This window comes from Sinohyriopsis cumingii, chromosome 18 (assembly GCF_028554795.1).
Source record: "Sinohyriopsis cumingii isolate HCF-2022 chromosome 18, ASM2855479v2, whole genome shotgun sequence".
NCBI classification, from domain to species: Eukaryota; Metazoa; Mollusca; class Bivalvia; order Unionida; family Unionidae; genus Sinohyriopsis; species Sinohyriopsis cumingii.
In genome coordinates, this window is record NC_142978.1 from 20,422,236 (window position 1) to 20,449,208 (window position 26,973).

The following is a 26,973-nucleotide window of genomic DNA, read 5'->3' on the forward strand; positions in this document are numbered from 1 at the left end:
GACCAGTATAATCAATCTGCCCATGTTATAGACCAGCCATCAGTCTAGTCATCATTATGCATTGCTTTCTTCCCAGCCTTCTTTCTTAATTGAAAATAACAGCATCAGTAATATAGCACAGCCACTGGGTCCAGCCATTATTAAAGGAGACCAGAAACCAATGGAAATATAGAATAATAATAAAAGTACTGTAGCAGAAAACCTTATTGTGAAGTATCATCTGCAACCGTAATGCCAATATTTAAATATTGGCCTATCTTCTAGGAGCTGAATTTCTGTGAGCTCGTATGCAAAATTTCCGCGCCTATTTGGTTACTTTCGGGATGTGACATCATAGTAGCGACTCCAGCAACCCAAGTGGGAGTTGCCAGAGTAAAAGACAATACTGTTTTGCGTTGCTTACGGGTGTAATAGAACATTAAGAAAAGCCTGTGGACAACATTTTTTCTTTTTCTTTTCTGAAAGATAAAGGCATAATGAAAGAATGGATACATTATTACAAACGAGTTGATTTCAAAGCAAGACCATACAGCACTCTGTGCTCATTACATTTCTCAAAGGAATGTTACTAGAGGGATCATGAAAAAATGTCAGCTCAAGGATACGCAAATGCTAGGCCTAGACTAAAAGTTGGCGCTGTTCCAGACATACCTTTGGACACTTTAAATCCTGGGAAAAGTGTTAAACGTGTGAATTACGAAAATAGGCAGAAGGCCGAGTAAGTGACCACAAAATGCAAGAATCAGTTCACTGATCTTTTATCATCACCAGCAGTGCTAAAAACAAATCTGATAGCCCGAGACCCTGGGGCCCTCTGATTTTAGTTCCGGCCCATCCTGTATTCAAAGTGAGGTGCCCGTCAGGCTTGTCAAAACTAAAATTGTTTGCATGAGGAAACTTTGATCACGCTGGTGAAATGAGTAAATGTATTTTCAAGATGTTGACATACATGCCTTAACAAGGCACAATCTAAATCAAATCACCAGTCCTATGTGAAATTGAGATTTGATTTTAATCAAACGGAAGCTTTGCTAAAAATAAGATTCTAAACCTGTCGTGTTTCAAGAAGACACAATTTTCAGTAATCTTATAAAAATTGAAAATTTAAAATAAATGTCATTGTATACATGTAGTATGTATAAACGGTAATCTGTAATGATTGGAACTGATATAAGACTATTCCTTGGGCAGTTTAAATAGCGATTAAAAGAAAAGAGGTCAAAGTTTCACATTAACTGGCTGACAATAGAAACTGGGGGGGGGAGACTATTGACTCAGACCCCCCTTGCCTCAGTGTGCGAGCGCCCATGGGACGTGCCTTTTCTCCCTGTGATACACCTTATTATTCCCCCAGGACAAGCCCCTTCTACATATTCTGGTCAGCTCTGGCTAAATTGCAAAATAGCTAAGTTTTGATTTAAGTACGCAAACAATAAAGCCGGTGTGATTAATGAACATAATCCTTATCCTTGCATTGATCTTGTGAAAAGGACTGCCTTACGGACATACTTCAAAGAAACCATGTTCGACAGTGTGTGTATGTGTAAGCACCAGCAATTAATTACCAAATAAACGATGCCTATTTTGTTGTTATTTACAATGACATGGACTTCATTTTAACAGTTCAAATCTGCAGTCACAAGTTACCATACATGTGGCAACTGCTTTTCTAAAGTTTTATGCCCCACCTTATTTCCTTAGGTTTAAGTCTTAATGCATGTAACACTGTTTGCTGAATAAAATATTTATTCAGAATTAGTTCTGTAGGGCCACATATACTGCATGGTATATTTTGTTTTATTCCTTGTAATTTAATCATGGTAATTAAACTTTACATATACAGTAGAGGAATGTCAGGTGTTAACTGGCCGAGTTTCTTTGGCGGAAATGGAGATGCGATTTTGTTTGTGGAGAAAATTTCACAGTGATCATTTATTTAAGCTAATTGGTGACAATTTTATTCTTTTAACATTTTTTAAACTATAGTACTGTTGTAGTTGTTTAAAAACATCTGAAATTTACTTGAATAATGTTTAATCTTCGCGTTCTATTTACTGAAGAAGAAAAAATGAAAAACAATGTTTTGTGATATTAATTATTTCGTCCAGTGCCGGATTTAGACCTGTGTGCATGTGATTTGATTTTTTTAATGTAGCTTTAACAATTTTTCAGTCATATCGCTACGATGTCTGCAGTGTGGCAATTTAGACTGTGGATTGCATACGTTATATCTATTTATAAATGGTTTGGGGTTGGTGTTTCTTCTTCTGACAAATGAAAATTGACAGACATAATGTAATAATCGGGACTTTGCTGTGAAAAATTGAGAGATATTACGAGATCGGGATGTAGATGAGGAAATACCCCCAAAATCAGGAGGTTTTTCTCCCGGCTTGAGAGTTGCCAGGTATGAACTGTCCGGGCTTCTGGAATTTCAGACAGAGCTTGAGTTTATTTAAGTCACCAGCCCGGGGCCTGTGCCTAAAAAATGTATTTTAGCACTGACCAGTACAGTACATAAACTATTATATCAGACTGCAGATTCAACTTTTTAATGTGCAACCCAAATGTGGTCTCCTCCTGTCTGCCTCGCTCATCAATGTTTATGTTTGTATTCAAGGACTGGCTAGTATTGCATCACGGTACCACGTCATCTGTCGTCTCATCAAAACTTGGAAAAACTCGGCAATTTACGGAATCGTGGTATCTTCCACGCAATATAATTGCTACCCACTTACGATATTTAATTTATAAACATTGCAGTCAAATTACAGTCTGTAGAGAGTTACATATGTAAAAGGAAAAGTTTGATTTTTAGTCTCCTTTAAACTGTATTCAATGAGAAATACCAGATGCTGTCTAGGGATGATGGTACTTTTATTTCCATGCTGCTAGGTGTGTTGCTTGTAGACATGGGAGCTTGCTGGATGAAGACAACCCTTATAGTGAGTGCAGGGTAAACCTTGCTCTGCCTTTGCTGATCCTATCATGGGTTGGATAGAATTCAGTTTTATGGCTGCAGTGGAAAAAATATATCAGATCTTGACACTGTTCAAATGCCACAGCCTGTATCTGAGCCAGACTTATAAAATCAAGGCTTTAATAGACATTGAGTTTGAGAAAAGATATCCATATATATTTGACTTTATTCCACATTAAGCTAAAATTGCAAAGATTCTCAGTTGTCTCTTGGACAAAATCTGGGACCCTGGTAATTCTAAAGCTTTTTCTATGAAAATCTTTTACTGGTGTAATACCGTATTTCATGTTATTTTTCATGCACAAAAAATTAATTATTAATTTCAGTGATGAAAAATTATATGTAAAATAATTAATTGTCATTTGGTGGTACTGACCATGTACGAAAAATAAAGGGATCGTACCTGAACAAGTTCTATGGAACACATGTTACTCGACAACCTAATAGTACAAACTTACAAAGTAAACGTACATTTTCTGTCTCATTTTGCTATTAATGAACGAGAGACAGAGAAAGAAAGAGAAGACTATGTCTCAGTGTGCAAGCTCGTCTGCATTTAAAGCATATATTGCTGTTGTGCTGTGCAATGTTGGCAAAATGATTAAGATGGTGTGAACATGTATTAGTTATGGGTAATATTTATTGGTAAATTGTACACAACGATATGAGGCATCATTGTCAAGACATTAAGTGCAACTTGTATTTTTACATTAACAATAATCTCGTTATCAAATTGTGATAAAAAATAAAGAACTTGACATCACACGTGTGTGTGAGAGAGAGAGAGATGAAACAAAATTTTGTCAGTGTACAAGACTGTTTATTCAGGGTGGTTTTTATTTGTAGCATTTGCAAAGAGAAAAAAAGTGTGTTACCTGATGATTGTGATAATCCTCATGTATTACAACCTTACTATATTCCATTATCAGTAAACACCATTAAATCATCAATTCATTCTTGTTTTAATTACAATGTACATTGTCACAACAACCACATGGCTATGCAGTGTTATATACATGGTAATTAAACATGCTTAGCCCTTTGGGTTACTCCTGTTGAAACCAGATTGAATGCAAGAATCGACAGAAGAGGTCAAATCAGCGAGGCTGCCAGTAGGGAAATGAAAATTTGTCAGTGTGCTATTGAAGACGTTGTCCATACAGCAGATGTTATAAGGACAAGCGTTCATATGCATTACTTGTTATTCAAACTTGCCAATAAAGATAATAGTCGGGTATATTGTAGAATATATCTGCAATAAAATGTTAATTATATCCAAGTCAAAACAGGACAAGTACTTAAAAGATAGTATATGTATGTATACAAATCGATTTAACGGAGTCCATGACTTTCATATTTATGATAGAAGATGACTAGGTTTTTATTTTTTATGTTTGTATGACTATAATGAAACAATAAGACTAGTTGACCAATGGTCTGTGGTCTTCACCTTAGCGTGTACTGAGATGTAATTTTTGTTGGATAAGAAAACATCAAAAGTCTTCTGAACTCCTTTTAAAATGCACATGGTGTTTTGTTATGGTGACGGACCTAATAAGGAGAACTAATTAATGATAATATTTAAAAGTATGGTTTGTGAAGTCATTTGTCCATTTGTTAAAAAACACCAGTAGATATTGTAATGACAATAAGAGAGCTTATGCACATTGGCTCCCACATGATTTTTTGCAGGAGAGGGGGTTAGTCAGTCATGGCCAGGAGAGTTACTATAGTATGCATTCTTAAACTAAAGCTAATATTTACTAAGCATTTTGAATAGAATCTTGTGACATATTTTCAGCTTCATTTGCATGATTAACCTTGTTGGAATATATATATATATATATATATATATATATATATATATATATATATATATATATATATATATTTGCAGTATGATTTTTGGTAGGGTCACATGACCCCCTTGACTTATGCTGGGGGCACCCATACTTATGCATCAATCAATGAATCATTGTATTTTCTCACCAACAATCAATTATTAATTTTTGTAAAAACAAAATGGCAATATGCTATTTTCGATCTTTTTTACAAACGTAAATCTTAGTAGAAATTTAATATCTGATAATTTAGTGGATTTTTTTGAAAAATACAAAGTGATATGTATAAAAAATTAACATACATTTAAATAATTATTATCTTGATAACTGGATTATGTACAAAAAATTAAAGGGTACAGAAAAAATACATGAAATACGGTATTATGGATACAATGGGTAGGGTGTACACATACAGTGCTGATGTTTTGATTGTTGATAAGAACATTGTAGCAGTAATGATTTCTGCATCACCATTCTGCCAGGTAGATCACTCTGTTTTATCTCACTTCACAACTTATAAATCAAATGTGGTGATATCATAAGTGCTGCAGTAATCATGCATGGGATTCTATGGCTCACATGCCAAGGTTAAAAATATGGCAATCCACGACTCTGTTGCCAACACCTTTATGGCTGCTTTTGCACATCATGATCTAATATGACAAAACATATTTCATGTGTTTGTTGTCATAATCTCTCTTTGGCTCAATGCTTCCTGATTCACCACCGCTGTTCAAGAGATGTGTAGAGAATGTGCACAAGCAGGCACTGCAGCAGATTTCTCTCCAGCACTTTAACTCCACCATTTTAGACCTTGACATTCTTGGTCACAAAGGGGAGATGATCAGAGTCAGATGGTTAGGCTGCCAAGTCCTAATCAACAACAGCAGGTTTGGTTGCAAGCTGATATCGTACAGAAATGGACTTTTAAGTACAGAAGGTAACATTATGAAGTGCAAAGGAAATAAAGTTTTTCTATACCCCAGACTTTTCCATCTTCAATGAGTTTTGTTAGCCTCTTTCTGGACAATCCAACTTCATGTAAATTCCTTTGATTTCCCTTCCAAGGAACAATGTAAAATCTCCATCTCTGCCTTTTGGCCTTCAGCTCAGCTCAAGGTCATTTATAAAAAAGTCTTTATGTCATCTGCTTGTTCAGAACCTCCTTGATTGGTTGGATTTATTTGTTCAGATTAGTTTTCAGAGTAATTATGTATGTGTGTATGTGTGATTTAGATTTTTAACGTAGCTTTAACAATTTTGCAGTCATATCGCTACAATGTCTGCAGTGTGGCAGTTTAAAGTGATGTCTAGTACTGGGCATCATGCCACAGACATGTAGCATGATGTCCCACCCAGTCACATTATCTTGACACCAGGCTGACCAGTCCTAACACTAACCTCTTAATGCAGAGTACCTAGCACGGCAGCTGTTTGTACCATTTTTAGAAGTCAAACCCATGACTTCCCACATCTGGAGCGGATGCTCTAACCACTAGGTACTGACACTACACTGGTTCTTCCATCATTTGGTAACAGTCCAGATGGGACATATTTCCAGTAGACTCAGTGGTTTAGCCAATTCTGTCAAATAGTGGCCAGACTGTGCATACCTAGTGGTCTGTTTACCTTAAATCTTTCAGTGGATTTGCAAACTTTAGTGATGCTGCCCACCTTTGTATCACTGACTCAAGATACAGCATCCTGTGCCATAGATGATTTTGCAGTCATTCTCCACCTGTTCTCAGCCTGACTGTAATTCAGAAAATTCAAGGCCAGAACCAGACTTTCAAAGTAGTTTTGGTAGCGCATTCAGACCCGACAAGTTCTGGACGAACATCTGATAAGCTTTGCATCATCTCCAAGAAAATCCTAATTAAATCCAACACACTTCAATCTGAACAGGTTTTCTCTTCATGCTTGGCGCTTCTTATTCAAAGCTTACTTGAAAAAGGAGTTTAGTTTGAACATTCATTCAGGGAGAGATTCTCACATGTTGGAAAGTTTTCCACTTTGAATGCTTATGAGGGAAGTGGCAGATTTTCAGGAAATTGTGTAAAGACAACAATATCATCCCTTCAAACTCTCAGCTGGACAACTTTTTTTTTTCTTTTGCTCTTTGAAGATAAATGATAAGCTCTTGTTACAGTCAGGACACACCTCTCCATGACTTCAGTTCATTCAGATTTAATGGCAGGGTGAATATCGACATTTAGACTTGCTGGCGTGCTTTGATCCATATAGGAATCGATGTTTTTGACTTGGCTTAACTCAGATAAGTTTGAGCTCTTAGCCAGAACTTCACTGAAATGGTATAAGACATGTTTTCTGGGTGAGTATGCTGCATGCCCTTTTAATGGACCCAAATTGATTTCAGTTCAGATTGGACATTTCCTTGGTTCTAATGAAATAACTTTGCTTCACAGCTATGCCATCTTTGAACAATCACATGTTAGTCATCTGCTTTTGCTCCTTCATCAAGACTTGGAGAGTAACAGGGATGCAAAACCAGGTCCATTCTCTCTGGCATTACTTGAAAAGTACCGTGAAAAGTCTTGGATCCTCCATACATCTTTTTTCTCCAGTTATGGCAGGAAAGGAGGATATAACCCCTTGTGACTTGACATTGTAGTTATGTGGGTAATATTTTATGAATTGTTGCAGGATGAAATATGCCTTACGAGTTTTTCCAATAAGATTATCTCAGAGTCTCATATTCAGTTAGAAGCTTTTCGAGATATAATAGCTGATGGCTGACATACACAGTAAACGTTCTGAAGTTTTTATCTCCAGGGTCTGTTGGCTGTGGCCCAGATGACCACCAGATCCATTTGAGGTCAACACAATAAAATGATTCAATCAAGACACCCTAATAGGTCACCTCTCTTAAGCAACCACCTGTCTTAAACACTCTTTTCTTTTCTTAGTGCATCCCCCAATCTCAGTAGCATTAGTTAGAAGCTCAACTACCTATTAATTCCAGCAACCATGCAACAACAAAAATTGTTCAACTTTCTCATCTATGTACCACCTAACTTAGGAAGCGATTTTTATTGATTTTTATTAATGTTTGCTTAAGATGGTGTCTAAGACAAGTGGTTATGTAAGAGAGGTTTTATTTATTTTAAGATTCTAAAACAATTCACAAACTCTTTTTTTTATCATTTTGTTTTCATTTGTTTCATGTTTTACATCATTTTCATAATCTTTTTCATATTTTAAGGTGAGAAATCCAGCCAGCAATCTGTGCCTAGATACATTAGGAAAGGATGAAAAGACAATATTTGATATAGGATTATTTTCCTGTCAAGGTGGACAAAGTGCCAATGAGGTACAATTTTAGATTGTCTTTATTATTGTGAGTCTGTGAAATCTAATTCACACTCTTTTTGCTACAAAGATTTTTTTAGAACTTAACAGCAGATGTGCTGTTAAATAAACATACATACACGCATACATACATACCTATGTACGTACATACGTTACGTTACATTACATTACATACATACATATATACATACATACATACATACATACATACATACATACATACATACATACATACATACATACATACATACATAGAGATTCAAGCTATTTAAATAGTTCTTAATAATAGTTCTTAATATTTTATTTGCACACAAACTTTTTAGGGAGACTTTTTCTGCTTATTGTATGCATACTAATGTGTATACTTTCTTGATTTTCATGCAAACTGATCAGGTTTTTGTTTGCATACTTATGTGCATATTTAAACTACCTGATTTGATATCCATGCAAACTTGAACAGGTTTTTGTTCTTTCTAGACTTAGACTTGTTCTCTGCAATATGGGTATATGTGTGTTAGAGACACAAATCTCAGACTTTGTTCTCTACAGTATGGGCACATGTTTATTAAAGACACAAATCACAGACTTTGTTCTCAGCAGTATGGGCATATGTGTATTAGAGACACAAACCTGGCCTGAAGATTCCACTTGGTGACAATTGATTTCTTGAAAGAGTTAAGATCTTTTGGGAAATATACCTGATAGGTTTTCACTGCGGTATTTCGTAGTAATATCATCAGACATCAAAGTGACCTGTGAATGGCATCATTTTTCAGACAGTGATGGTAGCAGGGTTGTTTGGTTCCAATCAGATGATTTAAATCACTCAATAAATTTCATTAATGATTTGACACATATGGTGATAAACTAATTGATTTTATCACCTAAATCACTTGTAAATAGCATATGACTGCCTTACTTGACTCACATTCCAAATGTGAGTCTAAATTAACACATGTTGGATCAGCTGAACTAATTTTAATTGTGTATTTGAACATTAAATTATCAAAACATTATCAAAACATTAAAAATGTCAGTCTAATTTCTAAATAAAGACATGTAGGATGGTATGATCTGCTCAGCTCATTGTAATTGTGTGTTTGAATATTAAATTACTAAAACATTAAAATTTAGTGTAATTTTTTAATCAACAAATGCACGATGATAAAATCATGTTAACTAATTGTAATTGTCAGTTGTGTGTTAGAAGCTTGAATTTATTACTGTCTTGTTCTTCCACAAGATGTATGTTACCACTCTGGTGGCCTAGTAGTTAGAACATCCACCTCAGAAGTGGGAAGTCATGGCTTCGAACCCCGGCCAAGTCATACCAAAGACTTACAAAAATTATACTAACAGCTGCCTCGCTTGGCGCTCAGCATTAAGAGGTTAGTGTTAGGACTGGTTGGCCTGGTGTCGGTAATATGACTGGGTGGGACATCATGTTATATGTCTGCGGCATGATGCCTCAGTGCTAGACATCACTATACACTGCCAAACTGCAGACATCATAGCGACATGACTGAAAAATTGTTAAAGCTATGTTAAAAACCCTAATCACACACACGCACAAGATGTATGTAGGAATTCTGTTGCTGATTGTTCCCAATCCTATCTGGAGAATTGATTGATTTTGAATGTGTGTGAGGAGCAAATGGCATTGCTGACAAGGTGAAGAACTTGGATATGAAAAGGAATGCTGAATAGAATCTTGAATGAATGAAGCCCTTTAGTACAAAGTAGCTGCTACATGATCAGTTAGTCTGTTAATATATCACACAAGCTTGAAATGGATCGAGCAGTATTATTGTGCATGCAGTTCAAAGTCAGGAACAGGCTTGGCACTGAGAAAACTGGAACACTTATATATGTTTACAAACTGTTAAGTACAAGGCACCTATCCAGAATCTGAAATGTGCCATGAAAATGTAATAGTTAGATGGAGTAATTTTAAATACATTTAATGAGAATTGTATGATTATATTAATTTTGCTTTTTATTACTTTAAAATATAACATTATAAACTATGCATATATTCTGCAAATGAAATGAAGACTCAGATCTATTCTTTTATTCACTAAATTTAATCCAAATAAAAAAATCTGATTATTTTTTTTATAAAAAAAATTAAACCATGATTATTTTTTAATTAAAAAAATATGATTTTTTTGCAGCCATGGATGGCAACATCAATGGTAATATCATCTAAAGTGTTACATTAAAAGTGCTATATGTAATGTTTTGAAAGGTACATATCTTTTGTTTCATTGGTTTGATTTAACTACAGTGTTGGTGGATCATATATGTGTCTAAACTTTGGACCCTGATGTGGTACCTGAATTCCTTTCTCACCTGCCTAAGCAGAATTCTGTCACAGGAGGGGCCCCCAGTGGTCTGAGGCACTTGTCGATACTGATCACTGCCGTATCACCTCTTTCCATGTGGGTTCGTGTCTTGGACTCGTCCAGTGGGGGTATGTTAGAAAGCTTGGCAGTTGCTTCCCGTGGTTGGGTTAGATTGTGTTGGGTTCCTTTGGGTTGGTGATTCTTCCTGTGGTTTTTCAGTGTACTTCCTCCAAAAGATAAATTACTCATCATGTGGAGCCTCTCATGAGAAAAATGGTGTTACATCCACAACAACAGTAAATCCTTTCACAGGCAAAACAAGTCACTCGGCAGAACAGTTTTTTTAATTAAAAAAATGCCTGACTCAAAATATTAAAAATTTGACATATTAATTAGTTAAGCATTTTCTGCTTTACCAGGTGTTTTCCTTGAGTATGCAAGACGAGTTAAGACGAGAAGAGGCATGCATGCACACAAGTGGTACAATTGGAGCAACTGTATCTCTGAGACCATGTACAGGGGAAAAAATACAGAAATGGAAACATGATAAGGCAGGTGCAAGATTTGTACCTGCAAAAGAAATCTGCATAAAATTTAGGGCAATAATTACAAATAACAAAATTTAATACTTGTGTGGGATAGTTTTCTACATGTCGTGGTAATATGAGAGCAAGGCACTAGTTTTAAGTCATCACATTATGTATGATTGATAAAATATGTCTGTGACATATAGCATGCAAGAAGGGAAACCTAATTCACGGAAACATTGAAAAATCTCTCAGCCTAACTGTGACCTGAGTAAAGCAAAAAGAGTATGGCACTTAATTCAACCTATGCTTGATTTTTTGTGATCAGAATTTTCTAGGAAATTCAATATAGATTTTGGGCTGATTGACAAGGGGCACTTATGTAAAACAGACCACGACAGACAGAAATAATATCTGTTCCACCTCAACTATTGATCTATGTTTTGTAATTGAAATACAACAAGGGGTGAAACAGGTAAGTTATTTAGAACTTGAGCATCAAACAACTTGAGTTTGTTTACCAGAAATTGTGATCACCCACAGCACAAATCCAGCTGACATAATTAGTAAAAATAATGTCTCTATCTTACAAGATTATATTTCAAAATTGTCATCAATTTGCTCTCATTAGAGGTACAATTATTTACTGAAATCTTAACTATCTATAATTAATTAACTAATAGGCAGAAATCTGTGTTCCAGTCCCATCTGTCTTGCCAGAATTAGTAGCATTCATTCTGTGCATTGATGTGGAATATGGAAATTCCATCCAATGGTCAGGGCAGGAATACTGTTTTGCCAAGTTCCTGTACACAAATTATGATCCTGAGGGTGTGACTCTAGTACATATGATCAATTATAATCTAACACAGCTAGTATTGTCTGCTCTTGAGCATTGTGTACCATCATGTTCTCATATATAATAACTATTCTTTATTTTTTGGACAGGGTATGTCATGTTAGACATTTCTGTCTGTTCTGCCACATCTCATCCATCATGAATTTAATTTCTGCTCATTAACTGTAATTTGCCAGTAGCTTCCTGTAGGTCTGTGTTTCGTACTATTGTTTCCTCTATGTTCTTTCTCCACTAGTTATACTAGCCAGTCATGTATAGCCTATCATATGATGAAGATAGGCGTTAAACCAACAACAACAACTACTACTTTTGAAATACTGCATGAATTGAAACCAAAGTTAGTATGAAGTTTCTATTGAAAAAAGAATTGGGTCAGGTTCAATTTCAACATTTTCAGACAAAAATATGACTGATGACCATGTTTGCCACAGAACTTTATCCTTGTATTGAACCAGTTTTTATTCATTTAAACCATATTTGCAGGTGCATCCAAGTCATATGGGCACATTTCCATTTTCAGGAGAAGCAGACAATTATTCATGTGGACAGTGGTCTCTGCCTGGACGTAGCACAAGAGAATAGTGGTGGTCTAGTCCATATTGGCAAGTGTGAGGATAAGCACCAACAAAAGTGGACATTTGAACATTATCTGGACTAGGTGGGGGAAACAAAGTCACAGTTTCATCAGAAATATTTATTTTGACTGTTTTCATCACATTGAAACTTGCAGAGTTGGATCATTATTAGCACCAGAACAGTTTTGACTAAACAAGGAGTTGGAGAAGAAGAAAACAACTGTTAAATTTCAGGGACTAAATGTTTATATTGATTTTACAAGAAGGCAGAGAATTTAGTATTTGAATGTGATAGATTGTAGTTTATATTGCCATCTTTTTTAAGGGAAAAATACAGAATTTACCAGCATATTACCGTATATAATGGGCACCCATGTCCAACATAGAACCAGCCCTGGAAATCTTAAAGCTCACAAACTTGAGATTTGTGTTCAGCCAATCATAATGAGCTTGGTTTTCTTACATCAGTTTTAATTGGCTGATAATGAAACTTAAATTCAGGCTGAGTAGTAGACTGTATCTGGACAATGGGGCTGACCCAGTCTGTCTGTTATGTATGTATACGACTTTTGTTCTGATAGGATGAATACACATTTTCATTTGTGTCATCATAATGCTTGTTCTTATGTTATATACCAAGCATTAAGTAGGAAAAAGTCTAGCAACACAGTAACTGTGGTTGAGATTAAATTAATTTTCAAGAAAATAAATTGAATAAATTGAATCACAATATTCAGAGTTCAACAAAAGAGAACAGCAAAAAACCCTTTCACAGCAACAACAAAAAAATAATTTTGGACAATGGTTTTTATATATAAAAAAAGTAGTCTGGTTCCTTGTTTACTGTCTACTGCACACCTCATCTCACAAATCAAAATACTTAATTGAGAATACAATAACAGGAAATCAGATTAATAAAATGATTCTACATTTAGAAAAAGAGTGCACAAGAAGAGTAAGTTTTGTATTAATAATTTTATTAGGAATTCCTTATAAAAACTAATATGGCAGCAGGCAATAATACCCTCCTACCATCTGAGAAAACAAAAGACTTTAGCTTTTTTTAATTTCTAGGTCAGATCTGTCATTATGCAATGTACCTACATGCTGTTTATTCCATCTGGTTTTCAAGTGAAATACATAGTCCATTATCTGCTGGCTTATTATGTGATGACAGATCTGGGTCTACATGGTTGTATGTTGTACGCAGGTATTTAATGTAAATGAAATGACATATAATAGTTGATATTTATAATACTATAATAGACCTTATATACATGCTTATAAAATGAGTCCAACTGCAAACTGCACAGACCCAGAACTGCTGTTGCATAATGCTCTGGCAGATCTGGGTTGGTGCTGATTGTTTGGATTATTCAGTAGAACAGACAACATAGACACTGATCTGCAGGCACATTATGATATGATCAGGAGGTTTTTTATTGTTTGCAGTTGAACTCAGCATGTAAATGAGAATATATGATAGACTTTGATTGCCTCCTATACAATTATATGCTTGTGTATCCTAGGGGAAAGTTTGATAATTTCTTTGTCAGTAGATAAGATAATTATCTTTAATGCCAACTTTATCATGGAGTGTTTTGTCCAAGGGGGAAAATGAGGTTGTAACCTTTGTAATGAATACAGAGGTCTCATTATAACAGGGTTCCTTTTATCTGGCTGATATAGTCATGGATTATATTTTGTTATAGGATAGTAATACTATATATATAATATGCCCCATTATAAGATGACATCACATATAATACAGTACCCTTCTAAGACTGGTATTGTCATGGATTACATTTTGTTATTTAATAGTAATACTAGATATATGTAGTATACCCCATTATAAGGTGACTTCACATATAACACAGTACTCTTTATAAGGCTGGTATTGTCATGGATTACATTTTCTTATATAATAGTAATAATATATATATATATATATATATAGTATACCCCATTATAAGGTGACTTCACATGTAACACATACCCTTTATCAGGCTGGTATTGTCAAGGATTCCATTATGTTATTTAATAGTAATACTAGATATATATATAGCATACCCCATTATAAGGTGACTTCACATATAGCACAGTACTCTTTATAAGGCTGGTATTGTCATGAATTCTATTATGTAATAGTAATACTATATCTATATCTATATATCTCTATATATATATATATAACAAACCACATTAGAAGATGACTTCACATATAACAAAGTACCCTTCACAAGGCTAGTATAGTCATGGATTCCATTTTACTATATAATAGTAATACCATATACATAGTAAATATACTGGCATTGAACACAGTATTCTTTTAAGGGTCACTTAAGCAACATTTAAGCAAGATATCACACTACATTTGTTAAAGCATCATTGCCTCTTTTACCTGTTGTAACTTTAGGTGACAAAATGTTTCTGTTATGAAGAAGTATGTCAGTTGGTTAATTATGGTTGTGATATGCACAGTTGCATGTGCAATGCTGACGTCTTTGAACAATGATTTATGTGTGCTTGGCAAACAACAAATTCAAAATTTCCCTATCCTATTTACATGTACTAACAGGTACAGGAACCCCCTGAATTTCCTCCTTTTCTTATCTCAGATATGCATTTCTGCACAATATGTATTATTATTATTCATTATGAGGGACATATATCCATGCCTTTTTCACAATGTACGATATTTGGCAAGGGAATGTAACTTTGAGATGGAAATAGCATAAGCCAGATTTAGATTAGTACAAGCTAGATTTAGATTAGTGCAAGCCAAATTTAGATTATATATTCCAAATAGTCTTTAAGAAATCCTGATTTTGTTTGAAATGTTTGTTTTGTTTCTTTGGTTCAGAGTATAGGAATCAGATGTGTGACTTGTGTAATTTTTACTTCTGATAACTTTTTATTTGTTTTTTCCTCTTTTGACTTGTACCGTTTCAGTGAAAATCTTAGCTCATATTGCAAAAACTGTTTGACCAGGTCAGTGCAATTTGGGGAGTATATTGTTTTTGTATGTAGATAAGCTTTCCAGATCATGTACTAAAGCAATTCTTATATTTTTAAAAACTTTTTTTCAGTTTTTTAAAACTTGTCCAAGGCAAATGAAATTTGACAAGCATGTTGACATGCATATGTAGATGTTAGACTTTTGATTTTGTGGCATTTTACATGATTTTTACATTTTTCATTCATTAGACTTAAAAACCTTTTATCACATTTGCTCAGAAAATGTTTGATCTATGCAAATAAAAAATTTAGTAGACTTTGTTTATAAGGACATGATAGTCAAGCGGTTAAATTTGTGAGGCATTTAAATGAATTTTGCAAGCTTAGTTTTTCTTTTAGGGCAGTTCATACCATGTCCTTTTGAGGGTTGTATTGGGATCTTAATGTTTACAAACCCTAATCAGTTCATATTTGAATTTTGTGACATTCATGATTGTGCTGGAGGGATTCCAGTGTTATTGTAAACTTTTGTGGATCAGTATTTTACTGTTATGGTTGTTATAACATAGTAGTGTAATGTGTACATGCATTTATTATTTTCATTTTCACTAACTTGGCATCTCTAAGGACTGTGATCAAGTTTAATTTTATGAAAGCGAAAATTTATATATCATAGATTCTCTCTCAGTTGCTGCTATATCATCTGGCACTAAAAGAAATAATGATTTCTATGAAAATGAGTGCTGAATCTGAGTTGTCTTGTAAATTCAAAACAATGAAGTGAGTAGAAAGAGAATAATTCATTTCTTAGTGTCTAAGGCTGTTTTGAGTTGAACATCTAGTCTATATATTGGTACTAGAAAATTTCTGCATGCGCAAAACTAAAATGGAGCACAACCATATAAATGATACACAGATCAAAAAGAATCTTGTGGAGATGTTATCAAGTACCAGTCAATATTTAAATAAAACTTGTGGCATGTTAGACTTTATTTCATTTTAGTATTTTGTCAACATTGTCACCTTTATTAACAACCAAGTTGATAATGGTATAATATTTACGTACTCCACAAGATTATTTACAGAGTCCACTGTTGAATGGTTGAGCAAGTTTTGCAAAGGGACAAGATACATTGAATATTATCAATATTAAAACGATGATATAAAGTGAAGCTTGCATTCAACAAACCATTACTTTTGACAAAATTTTCTGCAAATCCATTGACAAATAAGAATATAAAACAGTTTATCATAAATTTGAATGGACATTTTGGACAGGTCTTTCTTTTTTAATTGGAGAGAAAGGTGCATAGAAGAAATAATGAAGATTTTGCCAACAAAGAATAACGACATTAGGTAGTAATTAGGAAAGAATTTAACACATTTTTGTTTAGGTAAAAGATCCTCATGCAGAACAAGGTAGTAAATCAAATCTTGGAGAAGGAATTTAACAGATTTCCTTAATTTTCAAACAGAATTTTATTACTGTTGGAGATGTTTTCAGAAAAGATGCAACTACATCAGACAGTGACAAAACTTTACTCCAGACATGGAGTTTACATGGGTTTTTTTTATTGTATTGAGGTGAAAATTTGTGTCTGATAACTCTTTCAAACATATTTCATAGTATATTCATTTGCTTATAACCTGTTTAACTTGGGATTAAATAGAAGAGTTGATCTCATTAGTAACACCAGTGTGATGATGTAAAATCTAATTGTTTGGGGGAATGTAAAAGGTTTGGATTTCTATTTTTGTCTTTTCTTTAATGGGAACTTTGCAAGAATGATCTAGTTTCCTGGTCTTGGACTCTCAGTTTTCAATTTTGGTCTACAATTTAGTAAATTCTTACTTGAGAGAAGTATGGATCTGGACTTTCATTTTCAGAATCTGATGGAGAGCTCTATGAATACAGCAGCTTTGTTCCTGTTTATCAAAAGAAATAATTGCAGTTTATAATTTATTGTTGGGTTATAACAGATATTGATGAGGCCAACACCATGATGGTTGATTTGTAAATAACATTTGCAAAGAATCCTTTATTAATTTTTATTATTTATAAGATGCTGACTGTGAACTAATGAAGGTATATATCTATATATATCTCTATATATGTATATATTAATTTGATTTAGAATCTTACCATGATGGGCATATTTTTAGAAGTTTTTGAAATGGAATTATTTGGATGGTAAAGAGAGAAAAGCAAACATTTTGTTGATAGCAGCTGTGCGTGGCACAACAATCAGAATTTAAGATTTTAATTTCATGCGAATTTCCAGTTCTGGTCATTAATTATAGTGCTTGTTTTGTTTCATGGAACTCCCTTATTGGAGAACAGTAAATCATATGGATCATATCTGGGTTTTTTTGTTGTTATGTACATTCATGTGGCAAGTTTTCTGTTAAATTATTATGATATCTGTTTTTGTTTAGTGTATAAGTAACTGTTGAAAGGTATTTTAATAATTTAATGATGTGTCAAATGTATATATAGAACTTTTAAAATGTTTTCCCCACAAAGCATTAACAGGGATGCCAACCATTATGGATTTTGTGGAATGACTGAATTTTTTGTGAAAATTCCACATTGCATTACAGTGATGAAATTTTAAAAAAATTAAATTTTACAGGATATAATTTTCAACAGCAGTTTCCTTTATGGACATGTTTAGGGTCAAAAGTACTTATTTACAAATTTGATAAACTTATATTTAGGCTGTTGTTTTTCAGTCTGAATAACTATTTACATTAAAATCAACCAGTCTGTTAGACTATTGTATAGGTGAAAACTGGTGACAGGGACGAAAAGAAAAGAATGATGCAGATACTTCATGAAGAATAATACTTATAGTCTTTGTTTTGGCCATAAATGTTTAAGGAACTCAAGGGAAATGGAGAAATTGATTCACCATAATCTGTCATTAGACCTTATTTCTGACTGTACAGTAATGTATGGGCTCATAAAAAGATGCAATATGATTATGTAGGTTTGCTAATTTGAACAAGCATGTTACTTATTCTGGATTGGTTGCCGCAATTCCTCAAATATGATGCTAGGATTCCTGATATACATGCTCACATTTTAGCATATCTGTGTTCATTTCAGACTATGATTATTGTAATTTTAATCGTCTTTTCAGTAGTTGCCAAGAAATATTGGACAGAAATCACCTTTTTTTATTTTTAGGAAATCATTATTTTGAATTTCAAGATGTGACAATATTACCATATATACTGTCATATAGATTGATGTAATTGTAAATAACATGGACCCTAATCTGGCATTACATAATGCACCAGCACATATGAGTCTATGTTGTTTTTTTCTACTCATTACTGCTAGTCAACCATGTAGGTCAGAGCATTATGTGATGGCAGATCTGGGTCAATGCAGTTTACTCATTACCACTAGTCAACCATGTAGGTCAGATCATTATGTGATGGCAGATCTGGGTCTATGCAGTTTACTCATTACTTCTAGTCAGTCATGTAGGTCAGAGCATTATGTGATGGCAGATCTGGGTCTATGCAGTTAGATCCTACTTGTGCATGAGTATATATGGTAAATGAAATTCTTCCAGTTTTGGCTTGGAATCTGAGTGTAACATGAATACTTGAGATTGTATTACCACTACAAAACATTTTAAAATACAAAAGATCCCATTTTAACCATTTGTATTCAATTTTTGAAATATATTTTTAGATGAAAATAATGTATATTATGTTCATGAAATTTTTGGAGGATATACTTTTATATTGAGAAATTTGTGATCAGAAATATAACCATAATAAGCTGCAAAATAATTTATATAGTGTTTACTTTAATGTGACAATTTACATTTTCACATTCTGGTAGGATGAATCCTTCACTTTTCTGTGTTAGAATTGACATTTTTATAAGTGTTAATTCCATGTGATTTGTCTTAGCACCATTGACCATTTTCACTTCGTGATTTTTAATGACAACCTGTGTGTCTTCTTTGCAAAAGCACTGAGCTCTCATTTTCTCATCATGATGTAAGAAGTAACATGTTACAGGTGCCCTTACCCCCCCCCCAATCTTAGTGATTTGTTTAAGAGGAGTCTTCTGTAACTCAAGATTAAAAGAGTCTGTGTTTATTGGGCACTGAGAAAAGGAATCCATATGAAGTTTGAATAAAATTGTCACTTTTTTTCACAAGTTTGTGTTGAATACAGGTGTTGAAATCAATCAGCCTTAGTTATTTTTTTTTTGTGCCGAGCAACACTGAATGGATGATCTCACTTGTTTTCATTGAAACCATGGCCATAAATAAAATTTTCTCCTAGAATAACTATCACCAAACATTTATTTAGTTATAAGTTATTTGTACAAATTTCATAATAATATCCTTGAATTTTATAAAAATAATTTTGCATTATGTATTTGATTTTGGCATCATCATAAAAAATAAACTTTTTGCATGTGATTTATATGAAGCTGTTACTAAATGATTCGTTTGTCTGCTCTGTAAAACTTCGAAGTTTCATCAAACATTCTTTTGCAGTTGGTAAGGTGTTCCTTTTGGAATTGTTTTGTTCACAATTTCTCACAAAACAGAAATAGGAAGAAATCAAGGGCTATTAAACAAATATATTTACTTGTCAAATTTTGCATCTCACTTGACCCTTGTGTATATTGTACCATATTGCTTTTTGTATTGCCTATGTAAATCAATTCAGATTACATAATTTATTTTGACCATATACAAAATATCTATATTCCAGGTGACTTTCAATTTATACATAAATATCAGCTTGTGTTTATATTGAACTATTTCTGTGTTACTCTTTTATTAAAAATCAGTTTGTATAATTCTTTATTGGCTTATTTGTCTTGTGTTAACAACTATAGATAGGTTTCATATGACACAATAGGCTTTGAAAATTACTTCTCTTGGAATTCCTGTCACCACAATTTTGGCTGATAATCCTACAGCAGATGTAAGGAACAAAAATGTTTCATTAAAAGGGAGAGAATTTCATGTAACCCTTCCAACTCAATAATTTGCTTGATATTTACTAGTATGTAACAAATAATATATTAAATAAATTGTATTTCTGTGGTTATGTTTTATAATAATTTGCAAATCTTTTACATTATAATACTAAGGAAGGTTTATCCTAGTCAGTGTCCAGTCAGCTGGGTAGAACCAGAGGGTCTATTATGTACCTTTGTGTCTGTCAGTCTGATTGGTTATATGCAAAGGTTGTTTTCATTGGTCAGTGTAACAATTGTATATGTCACATTTGAGCCATGAAGAAGTAAGGGAAATTCTGGCAGTACAAAAAGGCAACAGCAGCAGATGTGAAATTCGTTTTTCTTTGAAGTAACTGAAATCATTATTTGCAAAATTCAGTTATTTGCAAAATTTATTTTTTGGGCAAGAAAATTTATTTTCTTGCAACAAAATGAAAATCGGAAATAAATTTGTTCAACAGATTTTGCCAGACAAAAATCTATAAGGAATTTCTTATAGATGAGTAACATGGTAGTTGTGTTGTAATTGTTACATTCCCTACAAGAACCGGATCCTTATTATCTTGGTTGATGTAACATATGGCCAACATTTATTTCAAGGGGAGTTAAATCTGGTGGAACTAAAACCTGTCAGTAGGTATGATTGATTAGTCTTTCCTGAAAGAATTTAATGCTGTTTTTTTTTTATTGATAAATATGTACGTTTGACCTGTGTGCACATTTTCTACCCTTGCTTTATAGAGATGGACGGATACCAGTGCAGTGGATTTAATGATTAGAATGTATTGTCTTATTAATCATTTACTAAAATATGGTCATCTGATATTACTTAGCTTGAAGTATTTGTAATAATTTTATACTTTATGCTTTTCTTTTTCCTTCCATTTATGGATTCTTTTCTGATTTCATTTGTATCATTTCAGTAATTTGTGCACATTCCATTTCAGTTTCTCATTGTCATTATTATTATTATTATTATTCACATGTTTGAACAGCATCAAGCTTGCGATGAGATATAAGCTTTCCTATCACTATATACAATACATTTATATATACATGTGGTATTTATTACAGATGAAAAATGTGGGTCAATAAATGATACAATAGTGTTGATAGTTTTTAGCTGTATGAATCTTGACCCACTCCCTCCGATAGAATGGCATCAACGTGTTGATAGATTTTAGCTTTGGGAAGCTTGCCCCACTCCCATCAATAGTATGGCATCAACGTGTTGATAGATTTTAGCTTTGGGAAGCTTGCCCCGCTCCCATCAATAGTATGACATCAAAAATGAATACAGAACATGGATGATATGCTTAGTATATACTTGCCTACAAGTCAAGTTAAACTAGAAGGTGCAGTGACACAGATCTGCCATTGTATAATGCACCAGCACATCCGTATCTGTGCAGTTTATTCAGAGCAGTTAAAAGAGCAGACAACATGAACCCTGATCTACAGGCACATAGTGCACAAGCAATTCCAGACCTAGGTTGGGTTTTAGTTGGACTTGACTTTTGAGTGCATATGGTAATTCAGTATATGACAGCTAGCAAAGTACAAGATTTTAAATTCGACATTTTGGAAGCCTTTTCCCTATACTTTGTATATGCATTTATCTTCCCATTGTCCATCAACTTTGATGGAGTTGCATCTTTCATGTTCATTGGTTGTTCATTCATTTGTTCACATGGGCTTATATCAGTCCATACATCTGAGATTGTTAGACCAACATCGTTCAGAGCTGGCATGTGGAAGCATCTTTAGAGTTTCATGCCCCATTTGTGCATGAGAATCAGGACTGTTTTAAATTGGCATTCAGATACACGTGTGAGACCTGATTAAACACTACCCACAAAACTTGACTTGCATATGAATCTTAAAATCCCTACATGCTGAATGAAAACCAGGCCACTTTAACGTAAATTGGGCATCAAAATTGACAGTGTCTTCATTTTCTTGTTAATCTGACAAAATTGAGTCTTTATATGTTATGTTTTTAGTCTGAACTCTGTAAACTTAAGAGCATCTTGATGTAATCTTGTACAACCCTTAACACCTATTTTAAAAAGTGTATCACTGAGACCTCCTTTTTAACCTTGCTTCAGTAGAGGATTGGGGTATATAGGATTTCTCATATCCACCCATCTATCCTTCCATCCATCTCACAATGTTCTGAACACAAGAACTTGTTTGGGGATTGCGGTCACTGAAGATGTGCACAAGTAGTGTGATAAAAGTGATTTTAGATTTTAGTTACCACGCTAGGTCAAAACCTTCTGTAAGTTCCTTGACTTTACATTCAGATCGCACATAAGCATATTATTATGCATGCATGGGCCCCATGTGGTGTCCCAAGGGGGCCATTATAAGGTGTTTTCTACAACCTTGCCATATTGCTTTGACCTAGAGCAGTAGCCAAACAACTGCTATAAAATCCATCCCAACTCAACAACACGTTTCAGCTACTTTTTTACCACCTCGATTTGAAAGCCATGGAAACCTTAGGGAGATGCGCAATTCATTTTTTCAACCAGCAGCACATTAACATTAGGGAATATTAGACTTCTACCCTAGCCCCCCCCCCCCCGCCCAAGCCATATCTAGCCCAACTAAAAGACGGAAGTTTGTCTTTCTTTGTATATTATGTAGACAAAGGGCAGGAAGTTTTGCCTGTTATATCACCTTTACATCTCTATGCATTCTTCCCACCGTTTTTAAGCTGCTTCCGTACACAACATCATATGATTCAAACCTCCATTAAATCTAAAGTCTTTGTATGTGAAATTCAAGTCATCCACTCAAACATTTAGAATTATATGGATTAATATTCATTCATAAACGGGTGGTATACATAATTTTTTTAACTTGTCGAAGATTTTCTGAAATTGATAACATTTTGGAATTGGTAACTTTAGACCACGTGGTACAAAGTGCTATCATTGATGCAAATTGACTTTTAAGTGTTTACACACTCTGTTTAAACTGCTTCGGTGGTCTAGTGGTTAGAGCATCCGCCTCGGATGCAGGAGGTCGTGGGTTCGATCCCCAGCCGAATCATACCAAAGACTTATAAAAATGGTACTAACAGCTAACTCGCTTGACGCCGAGCATTACGAGGTTAGTGTTAGGACTGGTCGGCCTGGTGTCAGGATAATGTGACTGGGTGGGACATCATGTTATATGTCTGCGGCACTATGCCCCAGTGCTGGACATCACTATAAACTGCCAAACTGCAGACATCATAGCGACATGACTGAAAAATTGTTAAAGCTGCGTTAAAAAGTCCAAATCCCACACACACGCACTGTTTATAACGGGTATTATTTAGCTAATTATTAACACACTGGTGGGTTAATTTATCATTTGTTTCTAATTTTTTTATTATTTCATAAACATGTCTTGTAAGTGGAGTAAATATAAAGCAAGGTAAGACACCCACGAGATGTTCCTGGCCAAATGTACCTCTTTTTCCACTTGTAGCGTGTGCAATTTGTGGTTCGAGGACACATGGTCGGCCATTCTGCTAAAATCAGAAAAGGGAAAGGGAGGAAAGCACTCAAGACCAGTATGGATGTACTTAGTAAACGTCTGAATACAGAATCAATCGTGAGCATTGTTGAGGACACTACCGGAGCCACATCCCCCACCTTCCACCCCCAAAACATCAAAAGGACAACGCTTTGCGTCACTATGACATCGGCGGATTTGGGGAGAATATTGCAAATATGTTGCCCTTACAGTTGGATACTCCAGCCTTTCAGCAAATTATGCATTGACTGGTACAGGAAACAATGACTGAATTCCTGAGTTCAGGGCAGATTGTACCTCACTTTCCATCTTTCGACTCCGCAGATAATTAAGATGAAATTGGATTTGTTCCCTAATTTTTAAGTATCCGTGTTCTCGTCGCTGGTACAGGACACATTCCACTGCCTACCGTACTGAACTCCCTGCACTGAATAAGAATGTAACATTGTTCAGATGTCGACCTCACCATTTAATAAGGTGGAAAAGAATGTGTTTCTCACCACATCAAAGCAGGTACAAAACATTGTTGCCACATCGTTGATGTTGGCTCTGGCCTTATTAGCGATTTTCCTGCTGGTGATCTGTGTGTTCGTCCTGGTAGTGTCGAAACAAATAGATGTCTTGCTGTTGTTAGTCACTGCGAGCTTCCTGTGGCCTTCCAATCAAGGTGGTGAAAAAGATAGTTGAAATGTGTTATTGAGTTAGAAGGATTGTAGCCTCTTTAGCAGAACTGTATGAGCATTTAGCTGGAATATCGATTTCAATGTTTTCTGTGTCGTTCTAAACACGCACTTGCTCGGACAATGTGAGTTCGGCATTAGCTACACTCATACATCGTTTCTACCCACGATGCTGAGAAGGGATATGCTCCTGTAGTTGTTGCAGTCACTTATGTCGCCTTTGTTCTTATACAGGGTTACGATGTTGGCATCTCTCATGTCCTGAGGCACTGCACCCTCATCGTGGGTGAAGTCTTCGCACGCGTCATCCTAACAGACTGCAGACGCTTGCTGACAGAGTGTATCCAGAGTCGCAGTGCGGGTTCCGCGCATTCCCCTCGCATCACACTGTATTACATAATGGGGCACCTCGTGGTAGCTTCATTACTTCCAACTGAATGATAAAATAATTTGAATGCAACTAATCGGACAGATTTCAATGGCTCACGTGCAGCCTGCAGATGAGCATACTAACAAATCACGTTCTCTTGCAAATTTTAGCTCTGCTGGTTATGGGGTGGATGTTGTGTCCACCATCAGTTGCCTGTGCATCTCATAGCAAAAGTATATTATTTCTATTCTTTTTAAACTACATGGATGATTGTCATGAAACATTACACATACATTCATCCAATGCTCTAATTGGCCTAAATAAAATTGGTGCCGTTCGGACATCCATTATTGCCACCACACTTGCCATCTTGCAAAGCTTGTTATAGCTACACTTTATGGTTGAATAGACATATCACAATGGAGTTTTCTCTGATAGACATGATATGATAACGGAAAAAGTACAATTACTATGCTACATCAAAAGAAAAGGTCACAGTTGATATTGTTAGACCAACATCCTTCAGAGCTGGATTTGGAGAAAGGATATCATGCAGGTTTAAGAACGTTTATTTTGTACCCTAATGAGAATCGAACCTGGTATACGGCACATTTGCCTGTATACATCCTTTCTGCATATTTGCACTTCGTCGGTGGGAATTTATGAGGGTTGGTGGATGCAGTATTCGGTGGACCCGGAATTCTCATATGGGGACGAACTGAAAACAAAATTGTCTAATCTGTATGCTAAAATTCTTTATCGATACTTAACTTCACTAGTTATTATCATGCATCCTCTTGTAGGATAAAGAGGTATCATTTTCTATTCTGTCTAGTGTGTTTGTTTGTATAGCTCAAAGTTGAAATCACTCCAAAAGAGGACATCTTCAGTGGCCTAAGTTGTTATAGTGTCGGATGCGGGAGGTCGCGGGTTAAAGCCCCGGTCGATTCATAACAAAGACTTATAAAAATGGTACTAGCAGCTGCCTCTCTTTGCGCTCAGCATTGATAGGTTAGTTTCAGGACTGGTCGGCTTGGTGTCAGGGTAAAATGACTGGTGGAACATGATGCCAAATTTCTGCGGCATGATGCCCCAGGGTTAGACATTACCATAAACTGCAGCACAGAAGACATCGTACCGATATGGCTTAAAAACTTTTAAGGCTACGTTAAAAATCACACACACACACACACACAAACACACACACACACACACACACACCAAAAGGCTAAGGTGACGCCACTCACAACCGGAGCCTGGATAGTACATCAGTAGGGAGGCTGGAGAGAAGAACAGCTCTGTTTGGTAGAAAACATGTCATATTCAACATCCAGATATGAGCTCTGATTGAAACTATTAAAGCACGGTCTCGAAGAACAACATGCAGCTGTTATCGGCGCCTTCAGCAAAGGCTTCTTTCACATTGTCTTATGTCTCGTAATTGTCTTTCATGTATCATGGTGCACACCCACCATGATTAACCCATATGCAATCAAAGACACATTTTATGAAGACCTGGAGTCTCTTATCGAAGAAGTGCTGAAGGCAGACAAGCTCGTCATCTTGTTAACTTGAGTGCTAGAGTTGGCGGAGATCACCAGACATAGCCAAGCATTACAGGTAAAACCTGGCATTGGCAACTAAAACAATAACGGTCTCATTCTACTTAAAGAAATGTGCCGAACATGACCTTATAATATCAGTCTTCCGCCTGCCAAACGACAACAAGCATGCAACAAGCGGCTGTATACACCCATCACAACCATGACGTCTTGGAATAACCAGGCTCTGACATATCGACTACGACATAGTCAGGAGGAGAGACAGGCAGGATGTCCGTGTGACGAAAGCCACGTGAAGTGCAGAATCCTGGACTTACCACAAATTTATTTATTCCAGGTTAAATGATTGGGTTCAGCCCAGAAGACTAAGAAAATGCAAACTGTGTTTAATGTTGTCTTTCTCCTATGCTGGA

At 35.1% G+C, this 26,973-nt stretch overlaps 1 protein-coding gene across 2 annotated transcripts in view; it reads left to right on the top strand.

Annotated features, from left to right (window-relative positions):
• LOC149776188 (putative N-acetylgalactosaminyltransferase 9) overlaps positions 1 to 21,528 on the top strand; it is an 88,479-nt gene extending 66,951 nt beyond the window's left edge. For both annotated transcript variants that reach the window (XM_089942501.1, XM_089942502.1), the window contains exons 9-11: positions 8,045 to 8,152; positions 10,916 to 11,047; positions 12,403 to 21,528. In XM_089942501.1, coding sequence (XP_089798627.1) covers positions 8,045 to 8,152; positions 10,916 to 11,047; positions 12,403 to 12,540 — 378 coding nt within the window. In that variant the 3' untranslated portion in view covers positions 12,541 to 21,528. The remainder of the gene's footprint in view (positions 1 to 8,044; positions 8,153 to 10,915; positions 11,048 to 12,402) is intronic.
• The last annotated feature ends 5,445 nt before the right edge of the window (positions 21,529 to 26,973 follow it).